The sequence below is a fragment of the Hippopotamus amphibius genome, chromosome 11 (genome assembly GCF_030028045.1).
Source record: "Hippopotamus amphibius kiboko isolate mHipAmp2 chromosome 11, mHipAmp2.hap2, whole genome shotgun sequence".
NCBI lineage: Eukaryota > Metazoa > Chordata > Mammalia > Artiodactyla > Hippopotamidae > Hippopotamus > Hippopotamus amphibius.
Genome location: NC_080196.1, coordinates 93,940,448 through 93,957,518, shown reverse-complemented (window position 1 = coordinate 93,957,518; position 17,071 = coordinate 93,940,448). Strand labels below are relative to the sequence as shown.

The following is a 17,071-nucleotide window of genomic DNA, read 5'->3' as shown; positions in this document are numbered from 1 at the left end:
AAATTGGACTATGATTCCGAAAATCACTTTCCATACTAATGATTTTTAGGTACTAGCAGGAGAGCTGGATATCTGCGAAGCAATTGTGTCTCTGTGAATTCTGGCTTTCAGGTTCTAGAATTTATGCTGTCCTCTAAAATGAAAGCTCCTGAGGGGCTGAATAAAAAATGTTAACCCTGGTACTTGCATTATTGACACTATTAACCAGTCAGACAGATTAATGATAATCTGAGCTAGAGTAATTTGCCTGACAAAGCCATTGCAAATCTGAGGCAAATGTTAAATCCACTACCTTTTAAAAAGCTATTATGTTAAGGGGCTAAATAAACCTGTATGAGCAAACAAGCATCACAGCCAATCACTCAGAGACATATGGTATGTATTTGTTCTAGCTGAGAGCCAGAAAACAGAAAATGAACAAAGATATTGGAATCAAATTTCAAAATCAACTTTTTGTTTCTCAATTAAAAAAGTTTTTATTGAATTGCAGTCAGCTTTTTCATCTTCCTCAGTAACACAATTTGCTTTACTAGTTGAGGAAAAAAATCTATGAAGAATATCACATCTGTCTCTGCCACTTTTATCATATCAGTTCCAATCAGTAAACATCTGCAGAAGTCAGGATACTAGACACTTGGATATGCAATTATAAATAAGATCTGGTCTCAGTCATTGAGGAGAGAAACACACGTACTCAAACACACACAAAACCAGATACAAGGTGCCACATGCTACAATAGTGATGTGATCAAAGTGAAAGGGGAGGATAAAGGAGAAATTGATGACTTCTAACCTGGAGGACCATGGAGAGTTTCACATGGTGATTGACATTTCAGTTGGAGCTTCAATTCAACAACTATGATGTGTGTTTACTCTGGGTTAGGTATTGCTCTAGGTGCTGAGAATAGCTAGATGAATAAAAGCGATAAAAACATCCTTGCCCACATAATGCTTATATTCTGGTGGCGAGAAAGGGGATTCAGGGAACAATAATTAAAAGGCAAGGGACCTGGTGGCACAGTGGTTATGAATCTGCCTGCCAATGCAGGGGACACGGGTTTGAGCCCTGGTGCGGGAGGATCCCACATGCCGTGGAGCAACTAAGCCCATGCACCACAGCTACTGAACCTGTACTCTAGAGCCCGCGAGCCACAACTACTGAGCCCACATGCCACAACTACTGAAGTCTGCGCGCCTAGAGCCCATGCTCCTCAACAAGAGAAGCCACTGCAATGAGAAGCCCATGCACTGCAACGAAGAGTAGCCCTCACCTGCTGCAACTAGAGAAAGCCTGCACGTAGCAATGAAGAGGCAACTCAGCCAATAAAAAAATAAATATTTTATTTATTTATGTATTTTAAAAAAAGGTAATAATGCAATGGTAAAACAACAAGAATGAAAAAGGATACTGGGAATGCTAGCAGTCAGGTAAAACCTCCAAGAGAAAGTACCATTTCTCCAAAGACTTAGTGAAAGTTAAAGAATGATCCACATGGATGTCTGAGGGAAGGACCATTCTAGGCAGACTGAAGAACTAGTACAAAGGTCTTGAGGGAAAAGGATTCTTGGTGCATATAGAAAACAGAGAGAAGCCAGAGAGACTGGAAAGGAGTGAGAAAATAAGAAAACAGTAAACACAGTAGGTGATGAAGGTGGGAAGGTGATGAAGGTGGGAAGGTGACAAAGGGCCAGATCAGGAAAGGTTTGTGATTATTCTCTGAATGAGACAGGAAGTCAGTGGAGGGTCTGAAGAAGAGAAATGACACAATCTAACTCATGTTAACTCCAGGTTAACTCCAGCTGCTATAGTAAGAACAGACTTGAGAGATTATAGCGATAGTTCAGATGAGACTTGATGATAGTAAAAAGAGGTAGGATTCAGTATATGTTTTATTTTAGCTTATTTTACTTTATTTTTTTTTATTATGGAAAAGTTTGAGCAATACAAAATGGGATAGAATAATATGATGAATCACCTTATTCCCAACACTCAGCTCAAAGTAAATCACAAAAGTCAGTCTCTTGGTATTACTTTATAGCAGAAATCTGGCATCATATTGTTTCAAAGATTCAGGATCTATTTTGACAGTACTGCCAAGATCTGATGATGCATTTGATATAGAGTGTAAGAAAAAGAGAGGACTTAACAATTACTCCAAGAGCTATGGCCTGAGCAATGAGAAACAGGCAGCTTTCACTTAGATGGAGGAACCTCTGGAATGATCAAGTTTTCGAAGGGGGTGGAGGTTGAAGGAAAATAGGTGTTTAGTTTTGTTTATAAGTTTTAGATGCTCATGATAAATCAAAGTTGAGAAATGAAGCAGGAATTTGGAAATATGATTCAGGGTTGCAAATAAAATGCCAGGACCATATATACACATTTGGAAGACCTCAACATATTGACAAAATATAAAGTCAAAAACTGGATGCAGTGAGATCTTCAAAGCCTGAGTCCTAGGACAATTCGATATTCACAGGTCAGGGAGATTAGGAATAGAAAGTAAAAGAGCCTAAAAATGAGTGTCCAGAAACGACTGGAGTAGAACCAAGAGAGTGTGTACAAAAACCCAAGGGAAGAATGTGTGTCATGAAAGGGGAAGTCATCAAATGTGACAAAATTTGCTGACTATCCAAGTAATGAGAGGACCAGGAATTGACTACTGGGTTTAGCAACATGGATGTCACCTGGTGAACCTTCCTAAGAACAGTTTCAGTGAAACTAGGGACAGAATCATAACTGGAATATGAGGTAAGATACTGGAGTGAAGTTAGACAACTCAAGGAAAAGGGAACAGAATGAAGTGATAGGGAGGGAGAAATGGGATTGAGAGGGATGATTTGTTGAGGTGGAAAATATAAATAATACATGCTTGTATGCTGATGGGCATGATACCACTTCGGGGTATTGATAAGGAGGAGAAAGACTGGGCTGAAGCTTAGTTCTTTTATTTGCAAGAAAGGATGGGATCTAGTATGTAAGTGAATGTTTGGCCCAGTTAAAAGCATGGGCTATTGTTTTATAGCAATTTGAGGAAAGACAGATTATATGCTTAAAGACACACTTGGATAGGTAAATCAGACATAGCTTGTACAACTTCTATTCTGATTGCTACTATTTTCCAGGAAATTAGAAGCAAGATCAATTAAGATTGAGGGAAAGAGGGAAGGTGTTGGAGATTTGAGAAGAGGGGAAAAGGTAGCAAGTATGATTAGGATGGTGTGTGAGAGAGGCTGACTGCTATGTGTAAGGTAACCCCCGGCACCATGAAGAGGAAACTTCAGATGAGCACTTATGAATTTCAAGACTAGTCAGCACTGCTACATATTTTCTTCCAGGTATATTTAGCTGCAAGAGTGCAAGAAAAAGTAGGTAGAAAATTACATTTACTTGAGTTGGTTTTTGCCAAGAAATTAATATTAAATGAGAGAGTTACAAACAAAACATCAGTGTATATCAGTGTTCATAATAATTGGCCATGGATTTTTGCTATTTAACAAGTGAAGTAAAACATGAAGGATGAGGGGCAATGGAAGCACCATAGAATCAGAATTGTAGGTCCCTGTGGAATCAAGTTTTGTTGAATTGGAGTTTTAAATGGAAGATAGGAAAATAAGAGAGTGAGATGAAAGTATGACCTTTGAAATTGCAATCATGGAGAGGTTGCAGTGATTGGTGTTGATAAGGACCATGGTATGACCACAGAAATGACTGGCCAAGAAGGTATAGAGGATGGATCCATGGGCTTGAAAGGGAAGGTAGATATCAATAGATGCATAAAGGATAAAAGTGTTTTATTAGCAAGAAACAGTGAGCAACTTTGAAAATAAATTGTTCATATAAAAAAGTGGCAACCCATTGTTATTAATTATTCCTGTTATCACCATTGCCTTTGGGCCTTATTTTCCACCTCTTTTCCATATTGTCTTTGAGCTCACACTGTTCTGAGACCCTTCATTCTGCCTTTGTGAGTAACTGCCCTGGATGACTTACTTGAATTCTTTCAATTAATTCTCATAGCAATTCTGACAGGTAGAATTCATCTTCCCTTTGTCCATCACAGCAGAGAGACGTTCTTGCCGGTTCTTACATAAGTGAATACACAAAACTCACATGTCTGATAAAACAGTAGTACCATTTCCAAATCCAGCCATTTGGACTTAAGTGGTATATTTTTAACCATCATAGGTTAAAGGAATCACACTCTACCTATATATAGTTTGGAGACAGACTTTCATTCAAGGGAGTTTGGTAGTTATTATGTGCATGTCTTCATATAGAAATTTTTATCATACTTAAATTTAAAACACTTTCACATTTTTTAAGCAGTGAAGCCAGTGATCCAACCTGTATTTCAGAAAGATAGCTGGAGACAGTGAGGAGGATGGATTAGAAGGTGAGAAGCTATTGTCAGAGACCAGGTAAGTGATGGTAGAGATAACAGAATAAACAGGGCATGGCTGAACTGTGGCCAAGGGAGACCTGCCAGGACCTGATGACTAATGGCAGTGCTAAGAGTCAGGGAGGAGTAAAATATGACCTGGGTTTTCTTTTTTCTTTTTTTCTTGCTTGGTCAACAGGATGGAAGGTACTAACATAAACCAAGAAAAGTGAAGGAAAATATATTTAAGGAGGAGACAGTGAGGATGGTTTTCGGCAGGTTGAATTTAAGGTGCCTTCAGGAAATCCATGTGGATACCTGGAGACAAAGGGTCAAGACTTATTACCATCAGTTTTCACAGCTGCATGTGAAGAACTCATGGGACTTCTCATAAGGTCACAGGATTAAACAGTTGCAGAGATCAGACTAAAACAAACACCTGCTTTTTCAGGTAATGAATGATCTTAGGGAGCAAAGGCGATAGGTATATGTGCATTTCCTTCCCTTCATGGTAAAGCCAGGTCAAATTGTAAAGAAAACAAAAACTTAAAAAAAAAAAAAAAAAAAAAAGATGTACTTTAACTGCTACTGTGGACTGGAAAGAAAAGCATTTTGAGACGCAGCATGAGAGAGGCTGCAGTGTGCCGTCTGATTACGACACCTCAGCATTTTACACTAAATACCACTCTGCCAGCCCAGGCTCTGCTGGCCCTTTTGAATCCTGAAGGTATTCCTGTAGATCAGTATGTGTTTAAAGCACTCACACGTTTGAGAGACTAGAAGCCTCACGCTTGAATCCTGGCTTCCCCCCTACATGTCTTTAATAGGCACTGGAATACTTGTGACAGCCAACCAGTCTCGTCTTCTCCAGAAGAATGAATAGTGACAGGATCGGCGTGAGCTCAGCCTTAACAACCGGGTCCCACCGGGACACCTGTCCTTTCTCTGTGTCTCTCTCTCCTTCACTCTCTCCCTTTCTTTCTCCCTCTCCTTCTTCACTTCTCCCATGCCATCACCATCCCCTCCCCAAATATTCCATATACAGAGATGCATAAAACAGGTCATATTTCCTTTGGCTGGAAAACTTTACAGAAAGTGAATGTGGTCCTCAGTCAAGGATGAAAGAAGAAGCTGCCACATCCCAGGAAGCCCTGTGTAGCACTGGATGTCCACTTTAGACTGGCTGTGCATAGGAGGAGGTTTAATATGGAAGAAAAGATGTGGAACTAGGAACTCAGCCAAGTCAACAGACAGATATTCCAGCTGCCCTATCAAAATCCTCATCTGTTGAAGAACATAACAACGCCGTTCCCTCCCCCTGTGAGAGGCGCAGGTAGGTCTGCTGAGTACATTTGAAAATAGGTGTTCTTCTCTACATCATCTTGGGGTTTAGCAACATAGTGTTTCTCTGAAGCAAATTCAGCTTTTACATGCTGATCTCTTTGATCACCTTTAATTGGCAATATAAAAAACCCCAAAAGTTGATAAGAAGAGAAACTTACAAAATGCTTAAAAAATAGAATGAGAAGGCCTATTAAGAAAGCTTCCTAACTTTCTGATTCCTTCTAAGTGAGATGTTTAAAGAGTGGCTTTATGCTTTAATCTTAAATAAAAATTTCCAAACACTGAACATGCTTATATTCAAATATACTTGTTCAAATGCTGATAATTAACAATGTATAATGAGACCAATCGTATGGGCATTTGATAAATGTTACAAAATTCCATTGCAAGCAGTATGGCAAACTGGATAGTATGTGAAAAACCCTTCTGTTATAGCATACCTAAAATGCTGACTAAATTATTCAAAATCTCTTTTATTAAAAAAATTTATCCATGAATTTGCCGGCAGCAAAGTAAGAGAATTATCAGAGTGGCAAAATCAACTTGCAGGGCTGGTATTTAACTGAGAGTATTTGCCCATCAATAGAAGTCTAGAGCTAAAAGTTTTAGCAATCAACAGGAGAAAAGAATAGGAAACAAAGCTGCAGGCAAAGTTGGGTATATACAGCCATGATCCTGCAAGACCAAACTTCAGTGGATGAACCAGAAGATGAAATTAGCCTCGTGAGAGAACTGGTGAATACACGCCAGTCTCAGTCTTAGCTTAGTTGGAATGACAACAAAAAAGTCTCTCTAAAAATTGCTTACCACAAGTCTGCATTTTCTCATTTAAGTTGATATGTTAAAAATGGCAGAAAAACAAACGTCATCATACTCAAGGACTTCCTGATAACTAATGAAATATTAGTATGAGACCTGTATAGACCAAATACACCTTAACAAAAATTTGGTTGAAGGTGGTCTCATTTTGGTAAAGCAAATCCTTCCACGAGAATGTACTTCAAACCTTGGCCTCAAAAATTCCCTCAGATAAATTTCTAACAATGAGAGTTAACAATCAAGAATCACTCAAACATGGGAAGAAGTAGGTCCCTACAAGGAAGAGTCAGCAGAAACAAACTGGTGAATCAGACACACCAAGACTGCAGATATGAGAGTGATCAAATATCGAATATAAAATAAGTAAGTGCAATAAATTTAATTACATGGGGTATTACACAGTTTATTCTTATAGATTGGAACTAACCAATATCTATCATAGACCTACAAATCAAACTTCAAAGCCTTAACATTGTGAAACATCTTAAGGAAAAAATGATGAGAAAAAAACCAAAACAACAAAAAACAACAGTAAATTATAATCTTGAAACCAGATGCATACAGCTCACTTTATCTAGAAAATAATGATATTAAGTGCTTTTACCAGATACTAGCTACTCTTGAATGACCTTGATAAATGCAACCTAATTTAATCCTAACAAAAACCTTCAAAGTAAGTACTATTATTTCCTTTTTATTAAAGAGTGAAGTGAGGCTCAGAGAAATTATGTCATTTTCTTGAGATCACATGATGTTAGTGACAGAGCTGACATTGCATCCTAGCCACGTTGGTTCTCCCACACTTGGTTCTATCAATATACAGCCTAATTCTGTTCTCTGTTTACCACTTCGAAAATCAAGGAAATTTTTAAAAATGATATCACGTATTCACATGCTTGTCTTTTTTCAAGGAAGTTTTCTATAAATAACTGAATTTGATTCTGTACAAAGTCCTGCCTTAGAAAACCATACAGGCAACAGAGACATATTATCTCCACTGAGTAATGAGTGAACGGTACAGAGGACAAATTTCACACAGTCTCCAAAGTTTCTGCTAGAGACCTCCCACTGCAGACTTCCTAGGTGGTGTAGTGGTTAAGAATCCACCTGCCAATGCAGGGGACACAGGTTCGATCCATGCCCCAGGAAGATACCACACGCCGCAGAGCAACTAAACCCGTATGCCACAACTACTGAGCCTACGCTCTGTAGCCTGTGAACCACAACTGTTGAGTCCATGTGCCGCAACTACTGAAGCCCAGGTGCCTAGAGCCCATGCTCTACAACAAGAGAAGCCTTCACAATGAGGAGCCCACACACCACAATGAAGAATAGCCCCCACTCACCACAACTAGAGAAAGCCCGTGTGCAGCAACGAAGACCCAACACAGCCAATAAATAAATAAATAAATAAATAAATAAATAAATAAATAAATAAACCAAAAAACAAACAAACAAATAAAATGAACCCTGGGGTTTTTGGGAAGAAAAAAAAAAAGACCTCCTACTGCCATGACCCCACACACCCCACAGTCTACATTTAAAGACCTGGTGGATTAGGCTAAATTTTCTTGGTTGTACATACCTGTTGTCACCTTCTCTGGAGTAAAAGACTGTGAATGTTTGAATGTTCCCTTTGGCTTCTGCAGGTGGGCGCCAGCTGAGACGGACAAATCGACTGGAAACCAAGACAGGAACCACGTCTCTGGGAGCAGAAGGGAGGATGCTGGAGCTCGGGATAGCTACAGAGGAAGGAGAGGAGGCTGTTAGAGGTGTTGGGACATGGGTGTAGGAAATGTACAGGAAGGCAAAGAAGACCCATTAGCAAACACAGAATGGTACATTCCCGTAGATTCTAAAGGAAGGAAGAAAAGAGAAAGCAAAGAAACGATAAGTAGAATCAAAAGTATTAGAATGTATATGGTAATTCCAAATTCCTAATTTATCCCTTCCCCCCACGACTATATATAAAATCGATAACCAACAGGACCTACTGTATAGCACAGGGAACTATACTCAATATTTTGTAATAACCTATATGAGAAAAGAATCTGAAAAAGAATATATATATGTATGTATGTGTGTGTGTATATATATATCTGAATCAATTTGCTCCACACCTGAAATTAATACATTGCAAACCAACTATAATTAAAAAAAATGTATTAGAATTTCTTGGGGTTTATAAAAGATTGACAAATTAACAATATGATTCTATTGCATATTTGTCCAGTTTCTATTACTAAAGGGATCCTTGACAATAAGGAAAAATGTTCCTTCAGGCATGAAACATAGACTTACAAGCAATTTTTTGTTTTGTTTTGTTTTGTTTTTTGGCCAAAACATGCGGCTTGTGGGATCTTAGTTCCCCCACCAGGGGTCAAACCTAGGCTCATGTCAGTGAAAGCACCAAGTCCTAACCACTGGACCACCAGGGAATTCCCTACAAGTATTGATAAATGCTTCAAGTAACCAAGTAGTTATCACAAAACCTTATTCCACTCAGACAGAGTCCATCTACACTGTTTTAGATACAATGAGAAGGACCTTGTTTTTATATTTTTAAAGATCATAGAAAATTAAAAGTAGCAAATTAAATGCTGCTGAGAGATAACAAGTAGAAGCAGTTCTCATGGACCACCTGCTAGTAGAAGAAATGACAGAAAAAATTCCACCAGACATCAAGATATACCATTGCACCATGCTTGTTTAGTATCACCATATTTATGGCCAAATTTAATGATTGTTATTTATAGGAATGATTGAATCATCCACAATTGGAAAACCATGTTTTTAAACACCTGGGGCATTTATAATCTGTAATAGATGTTTGCAATTAAATGTGTGTGTGCGCATGCATTTGTGAATTCATAATTCGTATTTGCTGGACATCTCTGTTTTCTTATTTGTTCTTCAAGTTCCCAAGTCTAAAGAACGTGTATTTCATTTTGACAGGTGATTCCTAGCCCCTAAGCACAAGTACCCCTTTGTCTACATTTAATCTTCAAACTGTCTTTTGTGGGCCATTTTCTCTAGTTTCTTATTGAAGTTAGTCTCCATTCTTGCATTTACTTTCCCCAGAGGCTGGCTGAGTGGGCATTCCTGTCGTAAACTAAACTTCTGTTAGCTGAAAAATCCATTTGGGGAAGTGGGGGGAGGATATCTCCTTTCCCAATGGTTCCAGAAACTATCAGATTACAATGCATACCAGCTGGAAAGAGAAAGAGAGGTTTTCAAGAACTGCAAAAAGCTTTCAAAGTTATTTCTGGCTTCATAGATTCTTAGCCAACTTCTTTGTAGGTACACTTTCCCTTTGTTGTTTTTTGTTTGTTTTGTTTTGTTTTAATTTTTATTGGGGTATAGTCAATGTACAATGTTGGGTTAGTTTCAGGTGTACAGCAAAGTGAATCAGTTATACATATACATATATCCACTCTTTTTTAGATTCTTTTCCCATATAGGCCATTACAGAGTATTGAGTAGAGTTCCCTGTGCTATGCAGTAGGTCCTTATTAGTTATTTATTTTGTACATAGTAGTGTGTATATGTCAATCCCAGTCTTCCAGTTTATCCCTCCCCCTGCTTTCTTGATCAGCACAGTGTTTGAAATAAATGAAGGACTGATGGTAAGTTAATTGATCTTTTACGGCAGAGTAATAAGGGGAGAGGGAAAGACTGATAGCTGGATAGAGAGCATCTCTCTCAAAAATATGGGTGATATTAAGCCTCTTGACAAAAACCTTTGCTTCCAAACCTTTGTTCCACCATGGACAGCTCAAACTAGCACACTGGAAGTGAATTTATCCTTTCTCTGCACTCTCACCACCCCCACCCCCACCCCCCAGCCGGCTTCTCCTCCTCGGCTGCGGAACTCAGTTGTGCCTACACTTTCTTCTCAAACCTACAGCCCAGAAGCCTGAAATGTATCCCCTATTCCCGACTCACCCCACTTGCCCTTCGAGGATTCCCCTTCCTGGACATCTGCTACATCTACACATCCACACTCCTATCCACACTGTCATCCTCTCTCAATACACTCTCCACTACTGTCTTCCAGCTCCTCCGCTTTCCTTCCACTCACCTCCCTCAAGTGTAATCTCTGTACAGCATCCAGCATCTACTTGTAAGAAGACACATCTGCTCATTTCCTCTACTATTTATCCTTGGTGCCTGCTCTTTACCTCAGAGAAACTCCAAACTTTGCAGTCTGCCTGTTGGCCTTCCTCCTGTTTATCATTTTTCTTGGCTTCCCCTATAAGGAGGCCCTAAGAAGAGGATTTAAGTGCAAATACTTTATTTGGAAGGTGATCCCAGGGAAGACCAGTGGGGAGTCAGGAAGTGAGACAGGGCAGGGAGGGAAGGTTAGATAGAGTGAGTTATCTGGCTGGGTGTCACTCAGGGTAACTGAAGGGCAACCTCCCTGGAGACTCTGGGAATCAGTGCAGCAAGGCCTCGAGGGAAGCATGTCCCTGAGGGAAGCACGCTGGGGGATTTATCTACCCGCCGTTCCTCCACTGCAGGCTGAGGGTAATCCCAGGGCATTCACCTTCCTGCACAATAGCCTAGTGTGTTCTATTGCCAGAAAAATGACAGCTTTGGGCAGAGGCTTGCACATGTCCACACTAGCTCTGCTCTTTCAGCAAATATTCACAGAGCACCTATCCTATTATACAGCAGCCTTTTTTCTAGCGCAGAGGAGATGAGGTCATTGTTCTCATGGAGCTATGTGGATACACCGTGGCTTTTTGATGCTCACCTTGAACATGCACTCTCCAGGCTGAACCCCTTGCAATTCCCCAGGGCCTTTGCACAGGCAGCTCCCACTCAAACAAGCCCATCTCATTCACTTAAATCCTACTTTCCTCTTGACTTAGTTTAGATGGGTTTCCTCTGTAAAGACTGACTCAAAGTATTTGTCAAATGCTGACAGACATAGAGTTAATATCTATAATAAAAAAGAATGTCTGAAAAGCAATAAAATAATGAATAATTTTATCTAAAAATAGGGTTCAACCTGACATAATGAAAGAAATGTAAATTTAAACAAAATCTAAAAAAAAGAAAATCCATCAGAATAAACTCTATTTAAAAATCTGTCAGAGTAGCAAGACTTTAAAGAATGTTAGTATGTAGCATTGACCAAAGTGTGGCAGCCTCTTATATTATTGGTTGAAGTTTGTAAGAGTACAATCTTTTTAGAAGTCAACTTTACAAAATCCTTTAAAATGAAAAATATTCATACCATTTGGCCATTCTTACGTCTGTAAATTTATCATTTCAAAAATAACAATTACCCCCTTTATCAATGCATCCAGGTGAAAGCATAGCACACTTTCTCAAAATGTAATACCTATACATCTCACCAGTTTAAAGAAAATGGGATCCCTTCAAGATTTTTTTTTAACAAAAGTTTTTTATAAACAAAATGTGAACAATTATAGCTTGGAAAAATCTTTTGAGAATTTTCAAGAAGTTAGAAAGGTAAGTTTTCAAAGAATAGGAGAGAAATTTTCAAATCCTTTCCCCCAAGAGCATGATGCTTATAGATGGTACCATATCAAAAATGAGTTGGTTTCTCCACCCATTCAGGGGCTGCCCAAAAGGAGAGTGGTGGGGGTCCACACAGATGCTTTTTGCTCCAAGCTTCTGAAGTGTCTTCTCATAGAGCTAGTCTAGACTCGATTTATCAGATAAAGCTCAGAATAGAATTAATCATGGACTCTTTATCTCAATTTAAACAGTCATTATATGAAAAGGAAGGGACATGTTTTTAACAAAGGAATGGCTTCTTACTTTATACAAGGGAAATCATTTTGTTCTTACTAATCCTTCATGCTTTCTCTCAACAGTAACTTGTCTTCACATAAGGTCTCAGTAAAGAACCAATCAGGGCTTCTTTTCTTTGCTCTTGGAGGCCTAATCTCCAGTCTGGCCCTAATCTCCCTGGCCCATTACTGTTGTCATGGTTACAGCTTCTTTATCTGTTGTCATGGAGAAGAAGAGGCAGATATGCCACACTATAACATAGCCTTTTTTTTTTTAAGAACCTCTTTTAAAAAAATTTTATCATAGCAAAATCTGAAAAAGAAGGTGATTTCTGAAGATAATGTAAATCCAAAAATAGTTTTGAAACCCAAAACTAATAATAATAACATTTTTGTGATGTCATTGCAATAGTATTGATAACAATTATAATACTGGGTTAGTTTTTCTCTAAGGCTACATTCCCTCTAGATACCGGAGACTTTTTTTCTGTCAGATTTTTAATATACAGTGTTTATGGACGCTAATTTTTCTCTGAGCTTATTAACAATGCCTGACCTCCAATTCCTATGAGACATATGAGAGATATATTCATAAAAATACAAAAATATTTAATTTGCATTAAACACCAAACAACCAATAGCCTCACCTCCCTGTTACTCTCCATGTCATGAACTAAAATACTGTAAATGTAGCCACTAGATCAGCCAGGTGCTTTATTTGCTGTATCTCTTTATTAGCTAGAAGATTTGATAAAAAGAAAATATAAATACAGAACATTAATGAAATGATAGGATCATCTAACTGTATTAAGGGCAAACATCTCTTTCTTTTCCTTTTGGACTTTTTTTCTTGTTGTTATTCCTTTGACACCGAATCTAGCTTTTACTTGTCTAAATGGAGAAGTAGATAACATTTAAATTTTGGTTTGGAGTTTTTATAGTTCACAAAGTAATTTCACAAGCTTACCAAAAAAAGAAAAAAAAAAATGCTTGGCTATATATGGCTGAAAATGACAAAGACTAACATTTGTTTTCTAAAGTTTGACATTATTTTCAAAATTCAAAGAATCGTGGTTTTTGAGTGAGTTATTAAAATTTTTATATTTTAATAAGAAAAAGAAATGTGGATTTTAAAAAATAGTGATATGAAACCATTTTATTGAGTTAGTATCTAAAAATAAGTAACCAGTATTTACTGAATGTCTACAGTCTACTATTGTTATGCTTGAAGTGACAAATTAATTATTTTTAAACCATGAATTTTGTCTTGTGAGAACAGGGAACTAATTTGAAGACATGTAAGACAATTATAATGTTTGAGATAATCTCTTATTACAAACGAGTTCCTTTCTAAATTTATTTGGCAGGGTGGTTGTTTAGAAACCAGAACACACTTTCTCACTAAATCATTTCTATTCTGTTCCTAGAAACCTGTTTATCATTTTATAAACTATCCATAGTAATAGTGCTATAGAATTGGATGATACACGTTCGAATTTTCTTTGGTAAATTAACGTATGTATCCAGTCATGAATCAATTAAATATTCATGGAGGGATGAGGACATGTAAGGCAAGGTGTGAAGGCCTGTTTTAATCCATTTCCCAATTCCAGGGAGGAAGGCCAGCTCGGGGATTCTGCCGGAGCTACACCCTCAGGGACCGAACTCCTCCCATCTCCAACATGGCTCCCTCCATCCCTACTGTCTCAGTTGTCTTGGGCAGTGTTAAACCTGATGAAGGATCCAGCTGAAGTTCTCTGGGGTTGAGAAATTAGCTTGAGGAGTTTCCAAAGGCTTTAGTTTCAGGCCTGGTTCCTTGCTAGCTCTCAGCTCTCCAAGCTGAACTTGCTGGGTTCCATGAAAACCTTATGCTTTTACCTCTGCTACTTCCGTATGCTGAACCTGAGCTGGATGGAATTCCTCCCTCCAACTGCTTCACTGCTCTGACCTGGGCTTCTTCAGAGTTCGGCCTAGGAGTTACCTCACTGATCCCCAACCTGGCTTAGGTGCCTCTGCTGAACTCTCACACAGCAAGAATAAGCATCCCCTCAGGACACGTCCTACACCGCACTGTTGTGGTCTAGTCACTTTTTTGTATCCTATCCCAAAGTATATGCTTGGTAAGAGTAGGAACCAAGTCTAAACCATTCACCACAGTTTAATCCCCAAATCTAGTGCATTGTATTTAGTCACATCCTAGGCATCAAATGCATTCTTGCAGTGTTAGCTAAATGAAAGGTTTGGCAAATTTGTGAAATTATGATGTTTAGACTTTGATTAGAAAATTTCATTTTGACACTGTGAAAAATGGGTACTTGAGATTAGGTATTGGAAGGGGACTGAGCTGTCACAGCAAGCCAGTTATGCTAATCATTATCACTCTGCTAATAAATTACAAAGTAGAGTGAAAACCGAACTCAGAGGGAGGTTTCCAGGGAATGTAGGTTAGGGGTAAGAATATTTCATTTTGGATCAAATATAGAGGGGAAAAATGTTTCTGAAATCCAACTATATGCCAAACAATATAAAAGGTGTATCCATATAGGAATATTTCTAAGAGCAACAACGCTATCAAGAAGCAGAAAAGAAGCCTTGAAAGCTGATTTGGCCTGACCTGTGCATCCCTGACCTGAGCATCTGTTATAAAAAGTCTAATGCTTATCCCAGGACCACACATCAAAGAGAACTGCCAGGCCAAGGTAGTATGCTAAGAAAAATTACCTATGGCCACACAAAGAGATAAGAAGAAAAACAAATTCTGGGCAGTATTACCATATCAGCAGAGATTAATATATCTCTCAGAGTTTAAAGTCTTTTCGAAAGATGAAATGAGAAGAAAAAAATAATATCTGGTGAACTGGTCAACAAGCAATCTGTGAATGAATGTTTTTACATTCAAATCTGTATATTGTATATGCCATGCTTTTAATGCTTTCTTTATTTTCATTTTGTTTATTTAGGAAAATATATTTTAAAGAGTTTATCCAGAATGGAGTAAGGGCCACCGGGCAGTTTGTGGAGGTGACAAATCCATCAATTGTGTAAACAAATGGTTTTGACTAGAAAACTGCAATTAAATAGAGGTGGTGTTGGATCCCCGCTCTGACATTCTGTGACTATGTGACTTGGGAAGTTAATATTTAGCTTCTCTGAAGATTATTTTCCACATTTAAAAACTGATTCAAAATATTGATCATGCAGGATTGAGTGATGATGAAAGATGGATTTTAAGGGCTGTTCACAATCCCTAGCATATGATTTGTATTCAATAAATGAATAAATGGGTTTGTTTTTTGTTTCTTGTTTTTTGTTTTAATTTCTCTATCTTTAGATCCAGGGAGCAGAAAGTCTGTTTTTGTTGGCCCTATGTCAAGTTGTCTGGCTGGAAATCTAGACACCCTACTTGGAAAGGCTTTAAGAAGGATTTGGACTCTGATAGGTTAAGTGAGTCGGGGATAAGAGTGCCTCCAATATCCAGGGCTTCCTAGGTGGCGCAGTGGTTAAGAATCCGCCTCCCAATGCAGGAGACACGGGTTCAAGCCCTGCTCCAGGAAGATCCCACATGCCACGGAGTAACTAAGCCCGTGCGCCAAGAAAAAAAAAAAAAAAAAAAAAAAAAAAAGAGTGCCTCCAATATCCAAGGACAGGACTTGGTCCCCTCAGTCTCTCTCCCTATTTCCTTTATCACGTAGCAGAGAAAAATTCATCCTTTGTTTTCCCTTTTTTTCATGCCACACGTCTCCTCCTACAAGAATTTTCTTCATTTCATGTCTTTTACCCTTCTCTGTATTTTCTTACTAATCATGGTACCCTTTCCACCTGTCACTATTCCAGGGCTTTCTGAGGCCATCTTTAATCATCTCTCCCATCAATGTCTCTCCCTGGCATCTTTCACCAACTGCAGGAGAGCTACGCTTCTACCCAATCCCCAGCTCCCTTTGTTTCCATCTTTCCCCTGAGTTTATGTCATTGAATTCCTAGTCATTGTTCACCCCTTCTCCATGCCCAGGGACCCCAAACGTGCCATTTCAATCAGTCCCCTGTCACCAGAGCTTCCTCTAGGGATAAAGACTGACAAGTGACACCTCTCCTCCCATCCCTCCTGTGCCTTTATGATCATTCACCTCATCCCAACCATATGGTGCTTTGTGCGACTGCCATGCAATCGTCTTCTCCAGCCATGGAGAACATGTAAAGAACACAAACCAGATACCTCTAAAGACACAAATCAGCGCGGCAGGCTTTAAGAAGCAGTGCTTTTCCGTGCAATTTCCTTTGGTAATAAGACACTATCAATGTGAAATAGCTGACAGGCTGTGTTGTTAAGAAAGAAAAAAAAATTGACTCAGTGCTAGGGCATTTTAATTTTTTTCTTTGTTAAGTAACTGAATCTTTCCAGTAAGAAACTCAAGGAAAAGTAAGTTGAAGATAATGCAAATTAAGTAAGAAGAACTCAAGGTTTAAGCTACTCCCTTTAGTAGCGTAGGTACTTTTAACAACTGCTTTTACTGTTTCAGAATACCAAGTGACAAAAGAAGAAAAAAAAAAAGAAAAACTCCAATTACATTTGATGGTTCAGTGAGTTCTACTAATGGCAAACTTCCAACCCGGTCCATGGGATTTAAAATAGGTTTCTAAATTATTTATTTAAGGGTACTGTGTAAGCGTAGCCATGGAAATGCACATTGCCAGGAAGGGCTGCTTTCAATGTTCAGAAGTGTCTTTGAGAATCAAAATTTCAGACTGGGACACATTCACCAAATG

The 17,071-nt window shown here is 38.6% G+C and overlaps 1 protein-coding gene across 1 annotated transcript in view; it reads right to left on the bottom strand.

Annotated features, from left to right (window-relative positions):
- DCC (DCC netrin 1 receptor) overlaps window positions 1–17,071 on the bottom strand; it is a 798,936-nt gene that overhangs the window by 359,243 nt on the left and 422,622 nt on the right. Inside the window, exon 9 of the mRNA XM_057698213.1 lies at window positions 8,128–8,284. Coding sequence (XP_057554196.1) covers window positions 8,128–8,284 — 157 coding nt within the window. The remainder of the gene's footprint in view (window positions 1–8,127; window positions 8,285–17,071) is intronic.